Genomic DNA, 26,210 nt, shown 5'->3' with positions numbered 1-26,210 from the left:
ATCATTATGCAGTCATTTACATTGTTTTAGGTACACCTGGCTAAAAGTAATGTTTGTTTTCAGTGTTCAGCTTTAGCCTTTATATAAATTAAGTGAAATGATAATCATGTGAGGCCAAGGTCCAGATGAGCTACTAAATGAAGCCTGTGGTCTGAAGGGTTTCTCATCTGTTGTTTCAAAGAGCAAGGAGCAAGCATTTTCAGTCTGTTGAAGATGATCACGCACAATCAACTGGTACCCATGGTCTTAAGCTTTCAGCGGTGATAGCGCTCTTTTTGTCTGAACATCTTGTAAACAGTGTAAACAGCAGCTACAGCACATATGTTACAAATACGAGAGGTTAGATGTACTGCATTATGAAACCAAGTCGCTAATATGAAGTCCTAGCTGGTATGCGGCAGACGATTGCCCTGTTTTGATAAACATCTGTTTGATTTCAGGGGAGCTCCCATCACTGTGCCATTAACCACCCAATGTTCGTGCTCACTTTTGCGGCCACCCACCATAGCTCAAAAGCCCTGCTGTCTTGCAAGCCTCAGTGCCAGAACGGCAAAAAATGCAAATCTCATCTTTGTTTCAGGCTTCATTGAAATGTGTTTGGGATCCAAAATGTATGCATATCTTATATTATTTCTCCACTAGACAGCAAAGTCTGAGTCAGAGTGTGCACATGGCTAGATGCCAAAGGAAGGAAAATACCACATATTGAAACCATGACTCACGCCCACAGTGCGATCTTTTCTATCAGCGTGTCTGTTACAGTTTTCATTATATTATCCAAGGACATTATGACTCAGATGAAGAGGAAAAATACAGACTTTCTATTTTTAGATATATAGTGATAAAATACTTATATGGTCCAGCAAAGCGCAGGGCCTCCACCATAGATCACCAGTTAAACAATAAACATTTGTGACGCACAGAGCTTGTTTTTGTGAAACTAATCCTCACCTCCAACATTTGTAAGTAATTGTGAGTTTGTATAAAAACAAACGTTCCAAGCTTCGCAAAGACTGTACCAACCGAGTTCACACCATGGGCTGTTCATCTTCTCTGCAGCAGAAAATAAACCTGAGAAAAATGTGTTTTATATCTTACACTTACTTGGTTGCACTCTGTGACTTTCTATTTCTATAGCAGGTTTAATATTCTGAAATTAAAGGGGGCAGTTTAGAGGGGCTATTATATTTCATGTTACCCTACTAGGACAGTGTGAATGTACTTTTCAGAATTCAAAATAAAGTTCCAGCAAAATACTAGTAAGCATTGTTGTAGAAGTTATTAATTACCTCACAAAAATTCACTAAGGCAGCAAAACAACGAAATTCTGCAGCTCTAAGGCTGCTGCCAAATAATAAAGAGGAAATAACTCATGTTCTAGTAACAGAGGAAAGTAGCACTAACCAAGAAAACAGCACAAACGATATAAAACCACACATAAGTGTTATTATTGATGATTCTACCAGTCATATATACAGTAAGGACAAAAGCTGGGATGTCAGGTTATGACAGTACATACGACTCCATTTTAGAAAGGTCTAATTTTCCTGTGTCCTGTTAAATCTAATTCTTTTCCAATTTACCTATAATAATCACATAATTAAGTTCAACCCGCGGGGCCTGTAGTGTCTTTCTTCCAACACAGGTGGCGCTGTAGCTAATTTAGCCCGCACTGGCCCCGTCAACTGTGACGTTTCAGTATGCCTCCACGTTGGCCGCACATGCGCAGAGAGCCCGATCACTGCTGGAGAACAGGAACGAACAAGGAAGTCCGCCACTGAGGACTGGATGTCAGCCCAAACAGAAACGAAATACACCTCAGTCGCAGAGTAGTTTTCTGCCCAGCAGCTGTTGACTACATCGGCGCGGAAAGATGTTTAAAAAACTTAAGCAGAAGATAAGCGATGAGCAATCCCCGCAGAGGAATGCGCAGTCACCTCAACAGGCCCAGGTTTGTTGTGTTGCTGGGAGTTAACAGGCTAAGCTAACATCTGTTTACACAGCTGACATTGTAGCGAAGAAACACAGTTGTCGTTTCGCTGAAATTATAGTGCATGCCTCGAAGATTGTTTTTTAACGTCAGTAATGTGTAAGTAACAACTTAGTAAGTCGCAAACATTTATTAACTTAGTGTTTCGCTTTTTGCTGTCTTAACGTTAACACTATGCTAAGTCAGTAGCTAGCTGCCTACTTAGCCACTAACTAGTGAGGTGCGTTCAGGAGAACTTGTAACTGGTAAATCTCGTTGACCCGGGTAGAAGAAAAACAGCAGACTGCCAGACGGGAACTTCGTCGTATGAAGAATTCTGCTCTGATATCTAATGATTCACTCTTGGACAATAAGGGCGCAATTGTTTTATGTTACATGCATTGCCCTCCAATAAATGTCAGCAGATGTCAGCTGTCAGCTTTATTTGACACATGCAAATCCTGTCAGTCAGACCTCTTCCATCAGAGGATATAAATATAGAAGGTCAGAGAAACTAGTGCACAGATTTCAATGTCGTCGTTGTTGAAACAAATAATCAGTGGAAACTTCTGTAAAACTGCTTCATCTTAGATAGCTTGCAGTGTATTGAACATCATAGATCTGCTGGCTCAACCTGGCCTTACTCTTCATTTTCACTGAGGCTTTTTAGTGTTACCTTCAGTTGTGTTGTTGATTTTACTTTAAAACCCAAAAGTCAAATACCAGCCTTCCTGTGTACATCCTATTAATTTGCATGTATGATTAACCTTTTCTAAAGTGTTTAATAGTTGTAAAACAGCATCTTTTTATGGAGCTTCAGAATAAAAAAGGATTCTTTGTAATTTCGGCAGAAGTTTAAATAAAATTTTTTGTAAGTGTGTCTGTATATTGTCTTTTACTTATTTTAACAGATGGCCTCTGGTGAACGGCGCAGCAGCCAAACCCCCCAGTTCCCTCATGATGTCACACCCACTCCCAGTGACAGAGAGGTGAGCTTCGTGTCACCCTGTGACTGATAGTTGTTTTGATGTGGGAGTTTAAAATCCTTAGCTCAAACTGCAGCCTGCTGAAATGTCCTCTCCCCAGCTTATATTCTAATGTTCAGAAAAATAATAACCAATCTTCAAAAGTCTGTTTCTGTTTCTGCTTGATGTTCCCTCAAACCAGTGCCTTTTTGATTGCTGTGCCAAGTGAAAGTAAATCAGTGACTACGTAGTGGTTTCAGTTTTAATTTTGTTCAATGTAGGTTACTGATCATTTCCAGTACTCAGCCTTTACGTTCTGTGGCCTACTGATCACAATTTGTTATAATTAAGAAGACACACATATTATTCCCTGCACCTTTTCACTGAGCATATGTTGGGAACAGGTGCATCATAGTCGGTCTTTTGCTACAGAAACCTTGGTGGAAACACATTGTAATAATTAATTAAAGAACATGTGATCTTAGGTTTGTGCTGTTTACTCTTCTTCATGTGACTTCTATGGGAACGAGGGTCTCATTTAGAAAATTAGCAAGGGCATGTTCACAGTTAATAGTGTGTGTATGAATAATTGATGCATTCTCCCGTATTTCTTCCCTCTGGTGATTGTTGCAAAATGTTCCCTCAGTGGATATGGGCAAGTCTATGAAAGATTTATTTGATTCATTAGGCAGAGGTAGACCAACAGCTCTTTTAGAGTTGAGACATGGACATATAAAGTCTTGACTGCTTGATCAAAAAAGTAACTTAATTACTCATTCATAACAGGTTTCTACTACACTGCAGACCTCAAATTGGAATAGCGGCAGTTCTACTTTCTTCAGGTTTTTAGACTCAAAACACAAATGTGTTGTTCTAATGCGGGCTTCGTACCATCATAACATCTTTTTTCACCTCACAAATCTTAAACACTTTGACATCGCTGAAAATGTAGCTTTGAATAATAGAGGTAAATAAATGTTTGATAACTAAAGACTACATACAGTGATGTCAAACTGTTATTCACGACATTAATGTTGATTACATGTTTCACTTTCCTGATTTTCTTTTTTATCTTCCTACTTCATGTAGTGTCTTTTCCCCTCTCTCTCTGCTCTCTCTCTCTCCCTCTCTCTCTCTCTTTCTCCATCCATCTCAGTTTCTCTTAGCCAGCCTCTTCTGGACAGCCTGGCTACACACTCCCTTCGGCACTTTTCACTCATGGTGTTGTTTTTCTCATTGCTCTCTGTGTTCCTCTCCTTTCCCGACCTTTCGTCCCGTTACTGCACTGATGGGGTCAGGTGCTGGCTGGGATGATAGCAGAGCCCGCTTTTCTCTCTGAGTATACTATCTTTGCTCTGGACCATTCAAAACGACCCAAAACGGCCCAGGTAGCCAGTGTGGTGAGTTTGTCCTCACTTCCTGCCTTTTCCTTCTCATCTTCCTCCTCATCTTCCTCCTACTCCTCCTCCTCTTGCCCTGTTCCTTCCTCCCGTCTCCCGTTCCTTAGGGGAATCGGTAGAGGACTGTGGCCCAAGTAGGGACAGCTTGTTCCCTGCTCTCTGTCTCCTGTTTCCTTTGGATTTAGCTACAAGAAGGCATCTTATATCTAGGCTAACCCTGCATCTATCGGGGTTTACACTGTGGGATAGAAGCTTGTGTGCTTTCTGCCTTATGTCAGTTTATTGTCCTGCCTTTCAGTTGTTGTGATCTGTTGCAGAATACAAGAAAATTGCCCCCCTGTCTTTAGATATCCTTGCTTGCCTTATAGATCCTCAACACCCTGTTATGTTGCCTGAAGGCCTTTGTCCCTTTTCCCCACAAGTCTGTTTATTTGGAGAGTTAATGTTTTCATTTTACAAGTAATGCTCTGGCTTTTTAAACAGTTCACATGTCAAATTGTTCATAACTCTTCCAAATAAACAAACGGACCAGAGCACCTTTATGGATCTTACAAACTAGATGATGTGTGTTAGTATTGAGAGGCACCAAGAGACTAGAGAAAAATAGCAAACCCCTAAATCAGTATTTGTGAAACACTAAATCCCCAGTTTACTTTACCTGAGTAAAGAAATTAGTGCAGTTTAAGTAGCTAATTCTATTTTGTCTGTTGCTCCATATAAATCAAAACTGGCTATCTAGTTATAGCTTTGTGTTTTTAGTTATCCATTGTAAAAAAAAAAAAAAAAAAAAAAATTTACTCACCACACTTTATACGCTGCTCCAAAAATTAACGGAAAACTTAAATTACACATCAAATGACAAACAAATTATTACAAACAACCATACACTGTATCACTTGTTCATGTTGCAAACATCACATAGCAGTGGTATGTTTCTGATTGTTTAGTTAGGAACACTGCTGACCAGTAGCCTGCTAATCGTCATTTTGCAGTGCTCCTCGTGTTCCTGCTTGTGCAAAGGAGCAGATGTTGGTCCTGGTGTGATGGCTGGTCTCCTGGTACTGAATCTCCTCCGTGCTCTTGAGACTGTGCTGAGAGACACAGCACTTATTGTGACTGCATGTATGGTTGTGCCATCTTGGAGCAATCTGTGCAACCTGATTGGGCTGCAGGCAGTGCCTCATTCTACCAGTAGTGACAAGAAAACCATACTAGAAAAACACAAAACATGAGAATAGTCAGTCAGACTGGATAAAGATAGGTCATTTGTCTGCAGCCACCACATGCAAAACCTTTTTTTTTTTTTTTGCTTTTGCCTCACCATTGCACACATTTTGACTTTCATTTGTGCCACAGATTCACATGTTCATATCGCTGAAGTTTAACTGAATGATTAATTCCCTTCAATGTTTTGAGCAGTGTAGATAAAATGGTAATTTCTGATTGTCGATTGACATTTAATTATGCAATGCAAAGATATTCAGACTCTTTACTGGGACACTCCAGCTGTGGCAAACTGAATTAATTGAATGCTGTTTTACCCTTTGGAGAGTTTCACTTTTTGCAGCTATCGATAAAACTAATGTCTTTGTCCTCTCTTGTGATTAGAAATGTCTTAAATCCATTTTGTTTTTATCATGTCACATATACAATACGTTCTTTATACTATTACATTGTATTTTTTGATCTTTAGGTTTTTTTTTGTTGTTTTTTTTTAGAGGTTCAGCCTTGTGTTGCCAGAGAATCTTATCACATAAATCACATTCATTTTGTATGTGCAGTACTTTATAAAGGTAATGGTAGTAATTATGAGTCTCAACATTATTGTATTCAGAACTCTTTGAGGTATAATTTGTAAGGGTTGTATGGTGTTTGAGCAGGTGGTAGAAATAGGAATACTGATACCTTTACTATAGTCTAACCCTCAAATTGTTTTTCATAAGTCACTGTCAAACCTTTGGCATTCAGGAAAAGAGCCAAAGGGATTTTTTGAGACCTGCAGATTTGCATGCGAGTCCTCCTGCGTGTCTGTCTATTCCTAAAAGGGTTTGGTCCTTAATTCTTTAATCTGTTAGAAATTGCACATGATCTGTTGATTTAAATATATCTGGTCAAGTAAAGTAAACAAATCAAAATCTGCATCACAATGCCCCATGTGAGAATGAGACAACAAAAGTTTTTTTTTTTAATGCAGTGAGAAGAATTTGGAAGGATCTATTAGCAGAAATTGAATATATGTTAATGAATTAATATGTTGTCATAATAATAATGGCAAACTTTATTAATCTCTTTAGAAAATTGTTGTTGGACAGCTACCAAGTAGTACATGTCAGCACTAGCACAGGGTTTCAGTGTCTTGAGGAAATGGGAATTGAACCACTGATGCTGGGGTTCATAGATGACGGCTCTACCAACTGATCTATTGCCATCACTCATTAGTGTATAATCACCTCATCAAAATACCAACTGTTGCATTTTCTTCAGCTCAGCATAAGTCTTTTATATCTACAAAGGGAGCAGGTCCACTTTCACCATGGCCGCCATGTTGCACCACCATGTTTCTGCAGTAGTCCAGAACAGACAAACCCAACACTGGCTTTAGAAAAGGAGTCACAATTTAAAAAAACATGTTTTAATTTACTGACACTGGACTTACGATAATATCAGTATCTCACATTGAAGCTATGGTTTGTAGTTTTATGTATAAAATAGAATAAATAAATCCACTTTCTAAATATGTTTGGCTATGTAAAGTAACTAGATTTAGTGCTACATTGTAGAACAAACTCAAAGGTGACTACTGTTCCATTAAGAAAATTTCCACAAGAAACAGGAAATAAATGTTGAATACTTTGCACAGTAATCCTGAGGAAGGGGTAGCATGGAGCTGGATAAGGGAGGAGAAAATTTGCTTATTCTGATCCTGCTTCTAACAAGTCAGCTAAACCAGCTGAGCTGCTCTATGTTTACTTACACGAGTTATGTCTTTGTGCTCTTGTAATACATCCGCACACAGCATTGCCAAGCATCTTTAATCAAACACCAGCTGTCTGACTTGACTTTAACTGTCTGTTCTGACCTCTTTACTGTTCTGTAGAGTCTAGTTTTAACCCTTTTTTGTTTATTGTACAATAGAGATGCCTTCTTTTATGTATATAACCCCTGTGTTCTTTCCAATTTGCATGAGGGTACCCATTGCCCCTGCATTGCTCTTAGCAATACTAATATTGCTCCCTCCAGAGTAATCAGGGCGAGCCACGCTGGGTGTGGATGACTAACTCGTCCAGGAGAAGTTCACTGTCACCATTTTCTATGTCTCATAATGTTTTTTTGTGTGTGTAGAGTGCATCTAAAGGGCCAGCAAGGTCTCCCAGAGGTAGCTTTAATGGTGATGGAAGTGCTTCTCCTCATGTAAGTTTAGTGCCCTTATTACCTTACCTTTCTAACATTATTTTAAACATCAAATTATTGTTGTATTGCTATTGCCTTTTGTTAGATTAGTCATTTTCTTCTATTCTATGTCTTGAACATACTAGCAGAGAGAGGAGCCACAGTCATTTGCCCAGAAACTGCAGTTAAAAGTTCCCTCAATGGAGTCGTTGATTCGCAGCGGTGCCAGTCGGGCAGAAAACCTATTCCGCTCTCCCTCTAAGGAGAGCCTGGTCCGAAGCTCATCCCGTGAGTCCCTGACAGCTTTGGGAGAAAATGAGTCCCCTGGCGCTCCCACATATGATCCACCCTCGGATATTGAGAGTGAGGCTGAGGAGCAGCCAGGAACTGCAGAGTCTCTCTCCAAAGAGCAGCTGTTGCACCGACTGATTAGAGTGGAGAACAGTCTGGGGAAGTACAGAGGGAGGTACTCCGAGGTGAGAGGCACACAGAATGGATCCTAATGGATCCTCCTACATACACACAACACAACACAACACAACACAACACAAGAACATATTTACAGTAAGTTACTCGTTCTATTTCTGTTTCTTCCCCTTTAACTTGACTCTACATCTCGCAGCTGGTTACTGCTTACCGAACGGTACAACGAGATAAAGAAAAAACTCAGGTAATTTCTTCTAACTACCATTTTGGCTATTACACTGCCTGGCCATCATTTTAATATTTCTTGAACCCGCTTTTGCTTGGATTACCGTAGACATTTTCTGTGGCATTCTTTCAGTAAATATGTGCATTGTCACGACATTTAGTGTATTTCCATTCTTAGTTGCATTGTTTTCTCCCCAAGATCTTGTATTGATGATGGGATCAGACCGCTGTATTAAGTCTTGAGATTCTGGGGTTTGGTTGCCAACTACCTGTGTGAAAATGATGTCCCATACTCCCTGAACCACTTTTTGAATGATGAATTGTTGGGCAGAAAAAAATGCATTGATAAAAACCTGGTCTTTCCCTGCACTCAGTTAATCAGCTACCTGAATTATGTTGCCATACATATTAATCGCTGCAGTAATTATCCAATGAAAGGCTCTTACCTATTTGTTTAGTGAAATCCAGGTGTTAACATTTTTTGGCCAGGCAGTGTATTTTATTTTTGTTTTTATCCCCAAAGGCTTCTCATGTCAAACCATAGCCCTGGGAAACAATCATAGGGCACTGGTTTGATGTGACAAAGTATACTGAATTAATTGGAATTATTATTTCTGTTCTCATTCCCTGTAGGCCATTCTCAGCCAGAGTCAAGATAAAGCTCTCCGCAGGATAGGGGAGCTGCGGGAGGTACAGCTATATGTTTTGAATGTCTCTGGGTCAGTATCTGTCTTTGTTTTTGATTTGTTTACAAGTAAACATATTGATTTTGTTCTAGGAGCTTCAGATGGACCAGCAAGCCAAGAAACACCTACAAGATGAGTTTGATGCTGCGCTGGAGGAAAAAGACCAAATGATTACTGTCCTCCAAACACAAGTGAGTTAGATGATAAATAAGATGATCCATGTGCCATAGACCTTCTGCTTGGGGTAAAAACAAATGCACTTCTTCTGCACCAAAATGTATTTGGGTTATCAAATTCCATAATTGTACATGTGATGTGGTTTTACTGAAGTAATATGGTTAAATTCAAGTCAATGGAAATACAGTGCATTCAGAAAGAGTGTATCCACAGTATTTTCTTCCACATTTAGCTATGTCACAGCATTATTCCAAAATTGATTACATTCGTTATTTTCCTCAAAATTCTATGAGAAATACCCCATCGTGTCAAAGTGCATGACTGTACAGCAAAGACTGTAAATACAAACAAACGTCTTTGTTTTCAAAAAGAATTTTGAGACAATAATGAATTAAGATATATATATAAGGTATAAAATGGATTACATTTTATGATAAAACAAAGTTAAGCATAGTGAAAACTTTCTGCATACATGATCTGCAAAACTATTTAATTAAAATGGAATCTGTATTATTTTAAATGTACAAAATCAGGTATACAGGAAATTACATAGATGAAATTACATTTAGATTACATCTAAAAGTATTTAAATCATTACTTTATTTCACTAACTGTGGTTTTTCATTTTATTGTCAGGTTGCGTTGTTAAAGAAACGCGTTAAGGGGGTTTCTGATGGTGCAATGCCTTCTGAAGGTGAGGTCCCTCAGCCTGAAGGTGCTGTAGACTCTGCTTCTCCCACACACAGTCCTTCTAAGGAGCAAGGACTAGAGTCTGAGGTTGCTGAGGGTAAGCTCTTTATGTGTCAACACAATATATATATTTTGTTGTGCAATTGTATACACAACCTGGTTAGAAAACCCCAACAGTCAACATGAAGAATTTTATGAAGAAATATGACATTTCTGTTAATGAAACCGTAATACTACAGTCTTAACCAGTGCCGATTATTTTCTGGACAGGAGAGGGCGACAGTGATCCAACCAAAGTTGTGGAATCTCTGCAGAAGAGAGTAAAGAGGCAGGAAAACCTGCTGCAGAAGTGCAAAGACCTCATACGTACACACAAGGAGCGGAGCACCCAGCTGGGTAGTGAGAATGAAACTCTGCAGGAGCAGTTGCAGGAGAGACTGCAGGAGCTGGAGAAGATAAAGGTGACTAGCCTGTTTTAACAGCAGTCATACTGTAGTGTGTATTTTATTGCCCATTGTCATGCTGTCATATTATTATATGTTTCAACATTTTTAGATTTCGTACAGTTACACGTCTTTTTACTAGTAAGGTATTTTCAAAATTACTGCGTATCAAGATACTGTATATCACAATGATTTCCTGGCGATATCCACTTAATAGAAATTGATGTAGTAGTAAACTGTGATTAGAGGTTTGATTAAAATGGAGCTGGGCTGAGATGCAGCACATGACTGAGCAGTGTGTTTAGGGTAATTAATGTGCTGCAAGATGTCTGCCAGAGTCTTTATGGTCCACTGATAATGTGACTTCATTATCTCTAACAGTGGATTGCTGTGGTTCTCCAAGTCTGAAGGTCCAAATTCTCTGGCTAGGCTCCCGCATGAGGGTTCATGTCATGTCAGCGCGACACGATTGTACCACTGTTTTCTTTCTTTTCAAAACATTTTGCTTCAGTGGTATGATTGGCTTGTTTAGCTTGTCCATGGATACCATGGAAGTTCTGCAGCATCCGCTAAACATATGTTTGTTGTTACAAAGACACTGTGATGACACACAGCTTCTCTGTGACTCCACGTTGATTGACTTACTTTCAGTGCCATAATCTTTGTGCCTTATCTGCACTGTGTTTGAGAATAGGGCCTTTCCTCTGTCAGGAAAGGCAGAGGTTAACAGGCGTTTTACCCTCTTAAGCTGCATGAAGGCACCCTGCAACTGCTGATCTATACTGTGCTCATCCTCTGCCTCAGATAAATCTCCCATTAAACATCACCACCACCTGTCTGCGATTCGAGAGCTTCAGCAGGGAATTTAGGAATTTATTATTTACTATGTGGTTCATAGAGTATCGTATAGTGTATATACTTTTTTCAAGCTCTAATTTTGTTTTATGAAGTTCTGAACATCAACATACATTTGGCACACATACATCACACAACAACAAAAACAAAAACTCAACACAGCAATTCCACTTTAGTTACCAATGATTAAACTGTGGTGGCACAGAAACATGGCTACTACATCTGCTACTGAAATGGGCTGTAATTTGGGTCGACGTGTTGGTTTAGCTGGGTTTGTGCACACGGTTTGGTTATTTGGCTTGTGGGTGAAGCATCCTGGGTGGCGCAGAAACCATCTCATTTTGAAGTCATTTGACTAAAGCACAGGATGCAGTACAGGATATAGTTGTACTAACAGTCAGGTGTGATGTTCTCATCCATAATTTTGTAAATTTTTTTATGTTTATAGGAACTGCACACAACAGAAAAGACTAAGTTAATTACTCAGCTGGGTGATGCCAAGAACCTCATTGAACAGCTGGAGCAGGACAAGGTGAGTGAGCAGTTTTTAGGCTTCAGTCACATCTTGAGTGAACATCTTGCAGGTTCAGTTGCATTAGAAGACCAGACATATTTTTTACTCTTCCACTAAATAAAAATGTCAGTCACTTTGAAGCGCCGTATTGTTTCGCTTAAACTTTGACCCCAGCTCTGCAGGAGGAGCAGCATAGCAGCTCATGAGATCTCTGTGAGGAATGCTGCAAGGAGCTGAACTCAAAGACAGTTACAGATGTAGTGTTTCAGTTGGCGCATAAGAGGTGGCGTAGTAGCGCCATGATATATGCTACTGCTCAAAAGTTTGGGATCACTTGCAAATGTCTTTCCAAAGAAAAACATGCACATTCAGGAACAATTTTATCTATTTTGCATATAATTAAAATTAATCAGATGATTTTAAAAGAATGAGCTATATTTTTGCATAGAGGTCTATTATTAGCAGTTGTGAGTCCTCGGCATCAATTTCCTTGTATGGCTGCTAATTAGCCATTTTAAAAGGCTAATTGATTATGAGAAAACCCTGTTCAATTCAATTCAGTTTTATTTATATAGTGCCAAATCACAACAGAAGTCATCTCAAGGCCCTTTACAGTTTAAGGTTTAAGACCTCACAAAATATAATTGTATACAGAATTATATAGAAAACCCAATAGTCCCACTAGGTGACAGTGGAGGGGAAAAACTGCCTTTAGAGGAAGAAACCTCCAGCAGAGCCAGGCTCAGGGTGGGGAGCCATCTGCCTCGACCGGTTGGGGTGAGTGGAAAGAGGAGAGAGAAAAGAACAGCAGGCAACAAAAAATAAAAAAACAACAAGCAGCAAAAACACCGGGCAGGTCGGTAGGACCAGTAACTGTACAATGGAAATATACAGCTCTGAGGCTGAGGAGACCTGCAGTGTATCAGTAGAGGTCCTCCTAGCAGACTATCCTATAGCAGCACAATGAAGAGATGGTTTAGATTCACCTGAGCCATCTCTAACTATTAGCTTTATAAACCTTTATAACCTGTTTGTTTACAGTTTCCAATATGTACCAAAAGCCGATGAAAGAACTTTTATTAGAGACCCGTCAGTTTATTGTTGTCCTTAGAAAGGAAGGCTACTCAATGCTAGGAATTGCGAAGAAATTTAAAATTTCTTATCATGCTGTTAACTACTTCCTTCAGAAAGCACAACAAACACAAACACACACACAAACTGGCTCTAACAGGGACAGGATAAGGAGTTGGAGGCCAGAAGACAAATATCTGAGAGTGTGTCGTTTAAAACAAAGAAGCCTTACAGGTCCTCAACTGCCAGCTGCACTAAATGGTACGCATCAAACACCAGTGTCAGCATCAACAGTGAAGATGAGTTTCAGGATGCTGAGATGAACTAATTTCATGTGTGTTTACTGAAAAAACAATTAAATATTATATAAGTGATTCCAAAGTTTTGAGGGGTAGAGTATGTGCAGCAAACATTTCTGGGCCAAGTCCTTTGCTTAGTGTACAGTTTAAAGGTTGATTTTCTTTTATGGATGGTTGTCTCTCAGGGAATGGTCATTGCAGAGACAAAGCGTCAGATGCATGAGACACTGGAAATAAAAGAAGAAGAGATTGCCCAACTTCGCTCCCGGCTCCAGCAGACTACTGCCCAGAAGGAAGAATTACAGGAACAGAAAGAAAAGGCTGAGAAATCAGGTGAGTGGAATTCAGTTATGAGTAAGACAGTTTACTGGAAAAAATGTACTTCTTGAACATGATGATGATGGTTTTTTTTGTTTTGTTTTTTTCTTTCTAAAGCATTTGAAGAACTTGAACGAGCATTGGGTGCTGCCCAGAGGTCAGAGGAGGCCCGAAAGCAGCTGCAGGTTCAGCTGGAGGAGCGAGTGAAAGAAGTTGAAATGGCCAGTGAGGAAGAGAGGAAGAGTCTGCAGCAGGAACTCACACGAGTCAAACATGAGGTTGTCACCATCATGAAGGTCAGGATATGACATTTGCAGAATACTCACCTATACACTTTATTTGAAGAAGTCACAAATAGATAAAAATTACTGGCATTCCTCTGTGAGTTTGCTATTGTGGTTGTGCTTTTAACATGACTTAAAAGTCACTTAATAGAAAGTAGTAGTAGTAGAAAGTAGTAAAATTAGTAATTATAAATACAGCAGACAGTTAGTAGCATTGTTCAGTTAAGTTTATTAGTTTGTTTTTTCATGGGTCACAGCAAAGGGAATTTCTTTCTGTTTGATTCTATTAGGGATTCTATTTTTAATACAGAATATTTGCAATGCATTTTATGTTGTAACATATTGTGAGGACTTAAAGAAAGTCCTGTATAAATCTTTTTCTTTTTAGAAATCATCAGAGGAAACAGTGGCCAGTTTGGAAAAAGTCCACAGTGAAGCTTTAGCTGCTAAAGAAGCGGAAATAAGTGCCAGAATCAACAAAGCAGTGGTAGGTGCTAAATGTTTTCGCTCTTCTTAAAAATAAAGAGCTGCAATAAATGTCACTGCACAAAAAAGTCAACCTGATTAAACAGTCGCCTCTAAATTTGTTGCTGCTTAGGAGGAATGCAAAGAGGAGTTTTCCCATTTAACCACGGAACGAGAACAGCAGGCCTCTCTGGCTCTGGAGGATGCAGAGTTACAAAAGACTGCTCTGAAAACAGAAGCTGACAACCAGGTTAAAGAGATTCAGTTGGAGCTGGAAACTGCAAGAACTGTGAGTTTGTTTGTTGCTGCAGTTAATTAGATAGTTTGTATTTTAGGTTCAAATCTTAGTTTCTTTGTTAACCATCAATAAAAAAATACCATTTAATGCATCTAATGTTTTCATTTATTTCAAAGGCTCATAAAAAATTGCATGTACACACATAATGGTGACAATTGAATTTATGTGTTTTGTGTAAAGTGCTAATTGAGAACTTGCAATTCAGAAACACTATTTACTCACTCATCCCACTGTTATGAAGTTTGAATATTTATTAATTGTTTTACTGTTTCTATGTATTTCCATTGTTAGAAATTTCTCATTGATTCAGTTGTTTAACAACATGTGTATATGATTGCAGACAATATTAGAACTGGAGAGCTCTCTGGAGAAGATCTCACATGATGGATCAAGTCTGTCCAATGAACTTTCCAGTCAGTTGAACGAACTGAAGGACAAACACAAGGAGCAAATCTCTGCATTGGAGAAAAAGCACCAAGAGGAGCTGGAAAGCCACAAGAGCACCCTTAACCAGCAACACAGTACTGCTGTTGAGGAGCTCAAAGAAAAACACAGAGTTGAAGTAGAGACTCTTCTTAAAGATAAAGAGTTGCAGTTCCAAACTGATGTTCAAGACATGGACCAGAAAACATTAGAGAAGCTGAATGCAAAGCAGGCACAGCTAGAGACAGTTTCCTCTCAACTCTCTGAAGCTTTGAAGAGTAAACAGCTTCTGGAGGAGAAGTTGGTGGCAGCCCAAGATGCTCTTAGTGTGACTCAACAGGAACATGAGAAGAGATTTGAAGATCAGGTGGCAAAGCACAATACAGAGCTTCAAAATATCAAACAAGAGCACAAGCAGTCACTTGGAGGTATAAAGAAAACGCTTAAGGATGAGCTCAATGCGTTAAAGATTGTTCTAAAGGAACGGGAAAAGGAAATTGAAGAGCACATCCTTAAAGAAAAAACACTACAGGAAGAATCCCATTCTGCCATACAGGAACTAAATGTGAAGGTTAAAGAACTGGAGGAGCTGCAGCAGAGTCTATCACAGTCCCAGCTGGAGAACGAGAGCGTAAAGGAGTCTAATGTACAGTTAAGTAAGAGCTTAGAGGGTCTTGATCAGTGTAAGAAGGATATGGCAGATTTGAAGCATCAGTTGGAAGCAGCGAAGAATGATTGTCTACAAAAAGAGAAATCTCTTCAAGAACTAGAAAACCAGTTACAACAGAACAAAAATGAGCTCTCGGAGCAGGAGAAGTCATTTGCTGCAGCACTGAACACTAAGCAGGAAGAAGAAAACCGCCTCAGGAAACAACTGGATGATGAAAAAGCTGCCCATGAGAAGAAGATTAAAAACACTATAACTGAGATGGAAGCTAAGCTGAAAACACAAGAGACAAAAATGGAAAAGTTTAAACACAGAGCCAGAGAAATGCAGGATAATTTTAAGAAAAAGCTTCAGCAGAATGAAGAGAACATGAAGAAAGAGCTTGCAACGAAGGAGGCTGAGCTTCAGCAGAAAGAGCAACAAGTTCAAGAAAAAATTCTGGAGATGGCCCAAAAAAGTTCCCAAGGCCTCAGCAGTGCAATGTCTGAGCTACAGGCCAACCATAAGGAAGAATTGGAGAAGCTACATGAAAGCCATAAACATGAGCTTAATGAACTAGAGCGTCGTTTGAAAGAGAAATTTGGGCAGCAAGAGGAGGAACTAATGGAGAAGCAGACACAAGTATTACAGGACAAGGCCCAGGAACTGGAGGAAATATCTCAGCAACTTAGCCGAAGCAGAGAGGAGACTGAGGAAATGCTGTCTGAAATAAAGAATTTAAAGGAGGACCTTGCAATTCGAGAAACCACTGTCCAGAAGCTGCAAGAAGAGCTAAACGAAGCAGCAGTGAAGTTGGAAAGCTTGTCTCAGGGTGAAGCGTTGCTCAAAGAACAAATGGAGTCTGTGGAGAAGAATCTTAACCAGGCTCTGAATGAGAGAAATGCCCTCCAAGACAAACTGAACACGATAGAGGAGGAGAGCAAAGAGAAGTTTAAGACCTTGTCGGATAAGTTGGAGGAAACGGAGAAGGAGCTTAAAGCACTGGAAAGTTCCAAATGCAAGGAAAATGAAGACATGCAGAGTAAATTTGAGGAAACTGCAGTTAAAATACAAGCCAAGGAAACAGAGTTCCAGCAGAAATTAATAATGATCAGCAACCAAATGGAGAGTTACTGTAAGGAGGTTCAGTCTAAAGTGGAGTGTGAATCAAATGAACTCTATCAAAGAGTTGAATGTAGAGTGAAAGAGCTGACAAACAGACTTTTCTGTAGTCAGAAAAGGGTGGGACATCTCAAAAACATTATCCTTACCAAGGCAGACAGAATTAGCACTTTAGAGGAGAATCTCCGCCTGCAAACGGAGGAGAATAACAATCTATGCATTTCTTTAGAACAGATGAAAGCTCAGGTAAATGCTCACACAGAGCACATCAAAGCCTTAACACATGAGAAGGAGAATGATTCTCAGTCTATCAGTGAAAAAGTTCAGAAAATTGAGGAGCTGAGTGACACAAACAGAATCATATCAGAAAGTATGAAAACAAACGAGTTGCGCATCGGCGACTTGGAAAGCATCATCAGTGACTTGAAAAATCAGCTAGCAAGTAGCATAAAAGAGAAGGAGGAAGCCATAAACCAGCTGAACCAGCAGTATCAAGAGGAGAAACAACAAGCTAAGGCTCAGTTGGAGAATATTGAGACGCTAGAGCAGGAGAAAAAGTCTGCATCAGAGCAGGCAGATGCACTCAGGAGCAGCCTGTCAGAGTATGAGGCAAAGTTCACGCAGAATGACAACATTATTAAGTCTCTCCAGACCAAGCTTGAAGAGCTAGAGCGAGAAATCTCGGAAAAGAATGAAGCTCTGCAAAGGCTTACAGCAAGTATTGACAATCAGTCCATCAGCAAGTCTGAGATGGACCAGGTGTTGAGTGAGAAAGAGCAGAAGGTCAGCGGACTCACCGCAGAGCTGGAGAGTTGCACCAGTCGACTCAGTGAGCTTCAAGAGCAGTTAGCATTAAAGACGAAAGAGTGTGAGCAACTCGTAGCTGATCTCAAACAGCAACACAGCAGCAGGGAGAATGAAAAGAAAGAGCTGGTCGAGCAGCTGCAGCAGAGCCAGATGCAGTGCAGTCAGAGTGTTAACTTGGAGCGAGACATGGTGGAAAAACTACGCTCCCTCGAGGAAGACAACCAAAAGTGCAAATGCGAGCTTGAAAGTCAAAAGGAGGAATTTGAAAGGATGAAAGAGGAGATTATCAAGAGCAAGGAGGAGAGTCTGAAGGCAAGTGAAGAGAAGTTATGTGCAGAGAGTGCTCGCAAAGTCTCCGAGCTGAAGAAGAAAGCTGAGCAGAAAATCAGTCAGATTAAAAAACAGCTAACCTCGCAGCTTGAGGAAAAAGAGGAGATGATCAAGGCTCTTCAGGCAAGCCTAGAGGAAACCAGGAGCAATGAAACTTCAGGCAAACAACATATAGAAGCATTGGATGAGAAAAAAAAAACACTTGAGGAAACTCTTGCCAGCCTTAAGGAAGAGCATGAGAAACAACTTGAACAGATTCAGAGTAATGAGCGGCTTGAGAAAGAAAAGTCTTTAGAGGATTTGAAAAACATGTATGAAGAGAAGCTGCTGTCCCTTCAGGGAGAAACGGCGCAACAAGCAGAGCTCCAAGAAACGGAATCAGCACTACACGAAATCAAAGAAAAGTTAAGAGAAGCTGAAGAGCAGAAAGGAAACCTTCTTGCAGAAATAAATCACCTGAGAGAAGAAATGAAAGAGAAGGATGCCCAGCTTGATCAGCATCAGGCAGTTATTCAGCAGCTCCAAAATCAGTCTGCAGTGGAGGCCGAGGTGAAGGTGGAATGTAGCAGCATGCAGCAGACCAACAGCGTGATGGAAAACCACTCAACAGAGCAAGAACTGGACGGCAATTCTCCGGAGTCGCTCGAGAGCAGACTGAGTCAAATGAGGAATGAGAAAGAGAAAGTCCAGAAAGACTTCAACAGATTACAAAAAGACATGCGGTTACTGAGGAAAGAGCATGAACAGGATCTGGAATACATGAAGAAACAGTTGTTAGAGGAGGCTGAGAAAAAGCTGAAGTAAGTTAATGATAATAACTAAAATGCAAATGAGAACAAAAACAAACCCACATTTGTGGTGTCCATAAAATTTAGTGCATTTTCTTTCCTGTGTGTTCTAACAGATTAGAGGTGGAAGATATGCAAATGAAGAACAATTCTGCTATCAAACAGTTAATGAGGGAGTTCAACACACAAATGGCCTTGAAAGAGAAGGAGCTCAACACCGCAGTGAAGGAGGCCATTGGTGAGGCTTGCACAAAATAATTCTCCATTCAACCCAATCAAAGTGCCGAGATTTACAGTTGTCCTTTTAAAGCATGGGAAAATTGTGATTAAAATAATTCTCCTATGTTGTGGTGAGATCCATTTGAGTACACCACAATCCATTTCTGTTTTAGGCAACCAGACAACTGCCTTTAAAATGGAAAGTCAAAGTAAATATGATTGACGGTCATGTACGACAGTGGGGTGTAATAACTACACGGAGACATTTCTTAATCTTGACATTGGGTGGAACCATATTAAAGGACCATTACACTTGGAACCAGTGCATCTGAATTGTATTGGAATATGACCTTGGTTATTTTTTTTATGTGTTAACTCTGGCTCATGTTCCTTTCCTCGGCACAGCAAAGGCCCAGAGTGTGGAAGCGGAGCTCATCAGTAGCCATCGCGACGAAGCCAGTCAGCTGAAGAAGGTGATTGCCCAGAAGGAGGAAGATTTGCACAGAACCGTGCAGAAATATGAACAAGTTATACAGGTATTGTAAAAAGATGAAACTTAAAAACGGTTCCCCTTAGTCTTTATAGGTTTAATGTGTAAAAAAGACTAACCTCACCTAACATTTGGAAACCATCACTGGACTAGTTGGCAGCAACCTTCCCTTAGTGTAAAGCTGTGGTTCCCAACATTTTTTTGTCAGACATGCCCCACAGCCCCATCAGATGAACTCAGGGACCCTTCACAGACACACAGAGAGAACAGTCTATGTTTTGGAGACAAAATGAGGACAAAGTGGCCAGAATACAAAAAGAGACAAAGGGACATTCAGCAAGCTACCCCCAGTTTACTCCTTTTATCACAGCATGTTTTTTTTTTTTTTAATATTATTTAACTTTTAACTGATGATACAAATGTAGTTCAATCATCAGTGTCGGCCACTTGGAGTGACAGCAGGTGGACATGTCAACCACTTCTTTCTTTATTTTAGCCAGTCCAATCATTTATCCATCACTAATCTGGGCTACAATTTCAACTGTTTATTCGTTACCTTTTGTTGACTTTACATTTTCTTCTGTTTCAACTGCTCTGCTCACTTGCTAACTAGCATCAACACACTGTTAGTAATGTTATGTGTCACAGCTGACCTAATTTGTGGATATATTTTTTAATGAAATCATAAATTCTTTCCACATATACTCTGCCCTATGGTGAATCATCTGGTCTAAAGAGCTGGACTTAATCATCAATGTCTGTCTGCTGAATGATAAATATTTGGAACCCGATCAAATGATTCTTTAAGAGCAGTCGGTGGCTGGTATAAAATTGTCTCCAAACATAATTAAGGGGGGGAGGGGTCTGACAAGAATTGACTGACCAGCATAGCTGAATTATGATGCGGAGATGAAACATAGGAAATGATTCAAAGAACTGTATTAATCACAGGGGGAAATCGCTTGGCCCTGTTACAGCTGCTCTCTGCTTGAAAAGAAAAGGAAAAGGGAAAAGAACCTAACCAACACAAATACAGAAAAACTGAGAATGAGAATGAATCTTCTCCTCATCTGTCTGACACTGATGATGGTGGTGATGATGATGATGATCACCATCCTCATCACATAATGATGATTTTTTTGTTGTTGTTTTTTTTGGTTTTCTCTAAGAGTCGAGAGGAGGAGATGGGAGACAGAGTATGGCAGGTTCAGAAGGAACTGGAGGAGATGCAAGCAAGGACACACAACACGTCTGAGGTACTAATGTCTGATCTACTGTAGATAGTATCCAGGTCATCAAGCGTCTGTGAATGGTGTCAAAACTGGTTAATGTGTTACACAGGTGTTCAAGCCGTTAAAGTCTATTGTTATATAGACCAGACTAAATTTGTATAGGTTCTGCAGAAGTCATGTATCTATTTATAATGGCTGCATGCAATAGCAGTGTCAGCTTCTTTTCAGCCTTTCAGTTTCCTTCTGGGAAAAAGTGGGACTCTAATGGAAGCATTACTAGTTTTGAATGACAGCCTAATCCAGCCGAAATCCACATGCATTTTGTGTCATTGCCGCAAGGCCCCTTCAGAAAAGTTTTTGGAAGTTCATGTTCAGGTTAGCAGACTAAGACGTTATTGGTTATCTCTTTGTTTCCTAATTGAAGGATTCCGTCTAAGAGCTCAGGGACACTGCGTAAACTCTTCTCTCTGATCAGTCTTTCAGTTCAGTCATGTGGCTGCTCTCCAAAGCATGGCCGATGCTCTTTTGAATCACTCAGGAATGTTCTCCTCAGAAAGCTACACCGATTGTGAGGCAGCAGCCAGCCACAATCCCTGTTCTTAATTATCATCATACGAGGTGATTGTAGGCCCTAGATTTATACTGCAGCAACACTTACATGCGTGATGTGCATACTGGAAAATGGCCAGATAGGACTAAAGTAGTCCAGGGAGACGTTTCAGCCAGGTGTTGAATTGAGACCCCTGCATGGATTCTTCTACCTTTACACACATGTCCAAAAGCACACAGACACAAAGAATTATACTGCTCTCTCTGCTGCATTTTTCCCTGGTGAGGTAATAACTTTATGGGTGGATTGTATGGGTTTATGCTCACAGAGGCCTTTCCTTACTACGGGCCTCAAAAACCATTCTTCATTTAGACAGTTGGTCAGTGTGTTTATCCACAGAGACACTCTTTTCACAAGTTCAAGTCCAGTTTAGTCTGAATGTGCAGAATATAGTAACTCTCCAGTCCTCATCTCAGTACTTTATGGCGTCTTCTACCTTTCTGTGGTTTCCAAAACAGCTCACAAATATATGGTTTCATTAAAAATGGGCACTGTAGCTTTAACGCTTTCAACGAATTGTGTATTTTCAGTAATTGATTAAAATGCATTAAATACTCTAGTGACTGAATGTATGTATTATTTTTATTCTTTTATTCCATTCAATACTCAATCAGTATAGTATCTAACCTCTAATCTAATCTCTTTTTGTATAGGCACAGATGAGTACAGAAGAACTGCAGGTATCCTTTCTTTCATTTTTTTTATTTAATTTTTAACCAGTTAATTTTTACCAAACACGGTAGATCAGCAAATGCTAACGTATTTCTTGTTTTACTAAAACCCCTTCAATATCTCTGTCTCAGGCTCAGCTTGCTGAGAAGACGACTTTGCTGAGCGAGGCTCGGCTGAAGGAGCAGGAGTTTGTCGAGAGGGTAAGCGCTCGGCTCCGTGTGCGCACTTTGCGGCGAGAGTTGTACACCAAATCCAGTGTGTTCCCAGGATTCTGTGGCCTCGAGCTAGAGCAGCTACTGCTCTCCTGCTGCATCGACTTAATTGCATAGCACATCTGTTTACATTTGGTTTAACCCTATAAACAATCAGAGCAATGCCTCCCACAGTTTTTCTCACACACATCGTCATTCTCACAAACATCTCCTAACGATAACCAATAGTGTTTATCTCCTGCGCAATAATTAAGCTAATGCATAGAATTAACCCGTGGAGATCAGATAGCTTTTGGTTTTGTTACTAATGTGTCACTGCTTGTGTGTTTTTCTCCACTTTAGATTCACTCGCTTGAGGACAAGATTAAATGTTTCCACCGAACCACAGTTGTAACTCATCTTGGAAGCACATTCAAAGGTAATCACTTAGTTCTGCTTTTTGAGACAACTTCCTTTTTAATCTTTGAGCTTGACAACAAATATGCCATGTATAATTCTCAACTACAGCATAGTATCATGGGAACAAAACAACAACGTACACCCCTACAGTTTAAATTAGGTTACCCACTCTTTTTATTGTAAAAGGATTTAACACATCATTTTATATTGTATTAACATATGACTTTATAGTTATTGTCTTGAGAGTCTGGCTGCACTAAGATTTCATTGCTAGTAATATGCCAGCACATACCAATGCTGGTCTTGAGTAGTGTTTGACAAAGTGTGGTCTGGTTTATGCTTGTGAGGACATCTTGGCCAAATGTGTATGATTTTTAGATTTACGTGACCTGTAACAGTTAATGGTTAAAGCCTTTAAGTCAGTGCAGCATCCTCAAGCATATCATAAGCCTAACGTGTGTGTGTGTGTGTGTGTGTGTGTGTGTGTGTGTGTGTGTGTGTATTAAAGAGAGAGAGTGTGTTTAGATTCTACCTTCTGCTTAAACCTTCCCTGCTGTTGTATTAAAGAGAGTTTTCTGTCAGGAGGGGGGCAGTGAAGAAGCCATCCTTGGATTTAATGGGTTTTGCAGATTGTGGTCTTGACGTTTCCCACACAGTGCACAGGACCCTGCAGCACACACATCTCTCAAATCCTCCACTTCCAGAGCACTCACTATATTCTACCTAATGCCTACTCTGTCCTGTGTTTATGTTGGATTACAGTACTTATTAGTGACAGTGTCTGTTAAAGCGTGGCCTGTTAAAGCCTCCCTCAGGAAGCTGTTGATATCTGTGGTTGGTATGGTGGCAGGCTCAGCTGGGACAACACAGGGTCAAGATGACAAAGGGTCGGAGATTTATTAGGGACCAGTTCTTTGACTAAGATCAAAGAGTTGTTTGCGGTTCTCTATCACCTTTTCCTTTCACGAAGCCTCTCTTAGCACATGCAGAGACTTCTGGTGTCGTCTGAATGATTATTCCAGATACGCGGAAAGCAAGTGGGTGTTGTTGCATATTAAGGACCTGATGGGATTATTTCAGTTGCAGAGGCAGTAACTTAAGCGTTACCAGCCCTGTGCAAGCTGTAACACAGAGTTTCCCATTCATGGTTTTCACAGGTAAATTATTATGGTGTTGTAGCTTTGGGCACAGAATTAAAATGTTCATTCTTAAACTCCTGCAGTATTAAAGTGCTCATGCTGAGCCTTGCCATTCTTTCCTGTACTTAAAGTTGGTGCTAAACCTGTGCAGAAATAGTTCTGTATTTGGTTGCCAACACAAACATGATGCTCTAGGTTGTCATTATTGTTTTTAAGCACCAGCACATAGTTGTTGCACAAGTGTGTTCACTTCATTATTGCGGTCAAGAATACATTCTATGCGACTGACCAGATATTAGATGTTTCAATGTTTTTGCTTGTCCTTACAGATCCTGGATTCAACAGCACTGATGCGCTCTCAGAAACAACAGAGATGGAGTACCTAAGAAAGGTGTTGTTTGAATACATGATGGGACGAGAAACAAAAGTATGCTCTTTTTTTGTTATTAGTCATTTAGCTCCAGATTCTTTTTATTTCTGAATATCAGACCCTCATTCTAGTTTACATCATAATAAATTATTAGTTGACTCTGAAAACTGTATTTTATTCAAAAAGAATAATGGAATTAGATCCAGGAATTTGATCATACATGACACATCTGATGTCCTTGTGTTTTATAAATACATTTCACTGTATTTCAATACATTAAATCAAACAACTCAAAACCATGACATCGCATTGATACCTGATATTGGAGTCATTCTATGTTGGTGTTTTTAGCAATATCCCCTGTCAGCCACAAAATGTGAGGAAGTCTCATAAAAGTCATGTTGTGTCCAGTCGTGTTGAGTAAAATTAACAGTGATCTCCCCAATTAAAAGTGTGTTTGACATGGTCCTAAAGTCAGCGGGATTTTCCGAGCTGCTCAGCAAACAGTTAGTCTTTATGGCAACATGGCAGACCTCCCCTGTGTGGAGGATGTCCTCCAGGCTGCCTGCTGGCACATACATGTTGCATGACGCAGAATTGCCATTTAAAGACATGCTGGCTTTGTTTAGCGTTGGTTGAGCGGTTAGGTTTCCTACACAAGCAGCCCTGTTTCTGATTATCCCCTGTGTTTATGAGGAAATGCATGCACCCTGGCAGATAGGCCTGGGATTGATTATGTAGATAATGTTTTTTTTTTTTTTTTTTTTTTTTTGGTCTTGTTGAGATTCAATTGTCTCCGAATAAGCTTGATATGATTGGATTATAGTTTCATGGAAAGGTGGGTGTTGATGGGGAATTGATATGAAGGGTTTAACACTTGTGTGATTGTCTCTTGTCGTCCACAGACGATGGCCAAAGTGATTACGTCTATGCTCAAATTTCCTCCAGAACAAGCACAAAAGGTTTTGGACAAAGAAGACTCAAAACCAATTGTAAGCATCCATCTAATAACCTGACCGGGATACTTTCACAAGTTAATTTGGTCCTCACCTCCACCTCAGTCCCTTTGCAGTTAAAAGCACAGCGCCACATTTTGTCACTGAAAATTGCACGATTCATTGATGTAATTTCATCTTCCTCTCTGCAGCCGTGGTTACGATGAGTGTCTGAATGATCTGGGTCATTTTGGACAAAGATCTGCTGCTGCTAAGCTGCTGCTGCTGAGGGAAGAGACTGCCATGGATTTGATCGAGCCCTTCTCTCTGCATTTTGTGTCATTGTGTGTGTGTGTCATTGTGTGTGTGTGTGTGTGTGTGTGTGTGTGTGTGTGTGTGTGTGTGTGTGTGTGTGTGTGTGTGTGTATGTGTGTGTGTGTGAGAGTGAGTGAGCACACACTGGGGCATAATTGTGTGTGGTGCAGAAACACAAATCTTCCATAAACACGGTTTTAATTTGATATTACCTTTGTTAAGTTATGTTTTAGGTTCAAACATCTGGTTTCTTTTTCATTTTAACTTGTGTTTATACAGATTTGCTTGTGCAATAAATGATATCATTATCACATATTGATGCTGACGGTCAGTTGATTTAGGTTTCTGTGTTGAGTTGTTGTCTGAATCACTTCCTATGTAAAACTGTAAACGACCCTTTAACTGTGCAGTCGCACCACATTAAGATAATGGGCTCTGGACCTTATTTGTTTAACACTGCTTTTCTGTGCTTTATATTTTGTCACTGACACACAAACACAGAACTGTAAATTGTACTATGATCATTAAAATTGTATTATAGGGCACTATATGACTTTTCAGACTAACACATTAAATCATATTTACAGAACACCTTTCGTCACTCCTTTCTCTCTATAGTCCAGCATCTTTCCGTGTGTGTATTGAGTATCTTATCTTAGTACGTGGTTTTACATTGTTTAGACTGTCAGACAGAGGATAAAGTACGATAACATCCTGTTGACAGAGATCTGTGGAATGCTGGCTGTCACAACAGATCTGACTTTTAAAGATCCTGTCTGTGACAGGTCTCACATTTATCAAGGAAAAACCTTCCTTTGACCTTTATTTTATTTCCTCTATACCAATAAATAAAATGATGTGGGTGCTCTCTGGTCTATAAATGTACAGGATGATTGAAATATGCCTGTATCATATTGTAGAATCAAGTGAATACTTCATAATTAACATTTAACATCTCCAGAAATGTTTGAAGAAAATTTAAAAAGGGGAGTACAGACAAACTTTCATTTAGAAACGGCCTCACTG

General features: G+C 39.9%; 1 protein-coding gene across 2 annotated transcripts; it reads left to right on the top strand.

Annotated features, from left to right (window-relative positions):
• The first annotated feature begins 1,738 nt into the window (after positions 1-1,738).
• Positions 1,739-25,773, top strand: golga4 (golgin A4). 2 transcript variants are annotated; one of them, XM_026354270.1, is made up of 24 exons: positions 1,739-1,951; positions 2,881-2,958; positions 7,677-7,745; positions 7,874-8,200; positions 8,347-8,394; positions 9,009-9,065; positions 9,154-9,252; positions 9,875-10,025; positions 10,199-10,389; positions 11,675-11,758; positions 13,296-13,443; positions 13,546-13,724; positions 14,101-14,199; positions 14,311-14,466; positions 14,816-18,603; positions 18,708-18,829; positions 19,216-19,346; positions 20,470-20,556; positions 21,796-21,822; positions 21,946-22,014; positions 22,369-22,444; positions 23,894-23,991; positions 24,840-24,926; positions 25,082-25,773. In XM_026354270.1, exons 1-24 carry the CDS (start codon positions 1,874-1,876, stop codon positions 25,094-25,096), a joined length of 6,264 nt encoding a protein of 2,087 aa, XP_026210055.1. In that variant the 5' UTR covers positions 1,739-1,873; the 3' UTR covers positions 25,097-25,773. The 2 variants fall into 2 exon arrangements, with proteins under 2 accessions (XP_026210055.1, XP_026210054.1); XM_026354269.1 differs by having other exon boundaries at positions 7,871-8,200.
• The last annotated feature ends 437 nt before the right edge of the window (positions 25,774-26,210 follow it).

The sequence above is a fragment of the Anabas testudineus genome, chromosome 15 (assembly GCF_900324465.2).
Source record: "Anabas testudineus chromosome 15, fAnaTes1.2, whole genome shotgun sequence".
NCBI classification, from domain to species: Eukaryota; Metazoa; Chordata; class Actinopteri; order Anabantiformes; family Anabantidae; genus Anabas; species Anabas testudineus.
The sequence above is the reverse complement of the archived record's forward strand: the minus strand, read 5'-3'. Positions and strand labels throughout refer to the sequence as shown.

Coding starts and splice junctions, on each gene's coding strand:
- golga4 (XM_026354269.1), top strand. CDS start 1,874: ATGTTTAAAAAACTTAAGCAGAAGATAAGCGATGAGCAATCCCCGCAG. Junction 9,253..9,874: donor TTACTGTCCTCCAAACACAA/GTGAGTTAGATG, acceptor TTTTATTGTCAG/GTTGCGTTGTTAAAGAAACG. Junction 19,347..20,469: donor AATATGAACAAGTTATACAG/GTATTGTAAAAA, acceptor GTTTTCTCTAAG/AGTCGAGAGGAGGAGATGGG.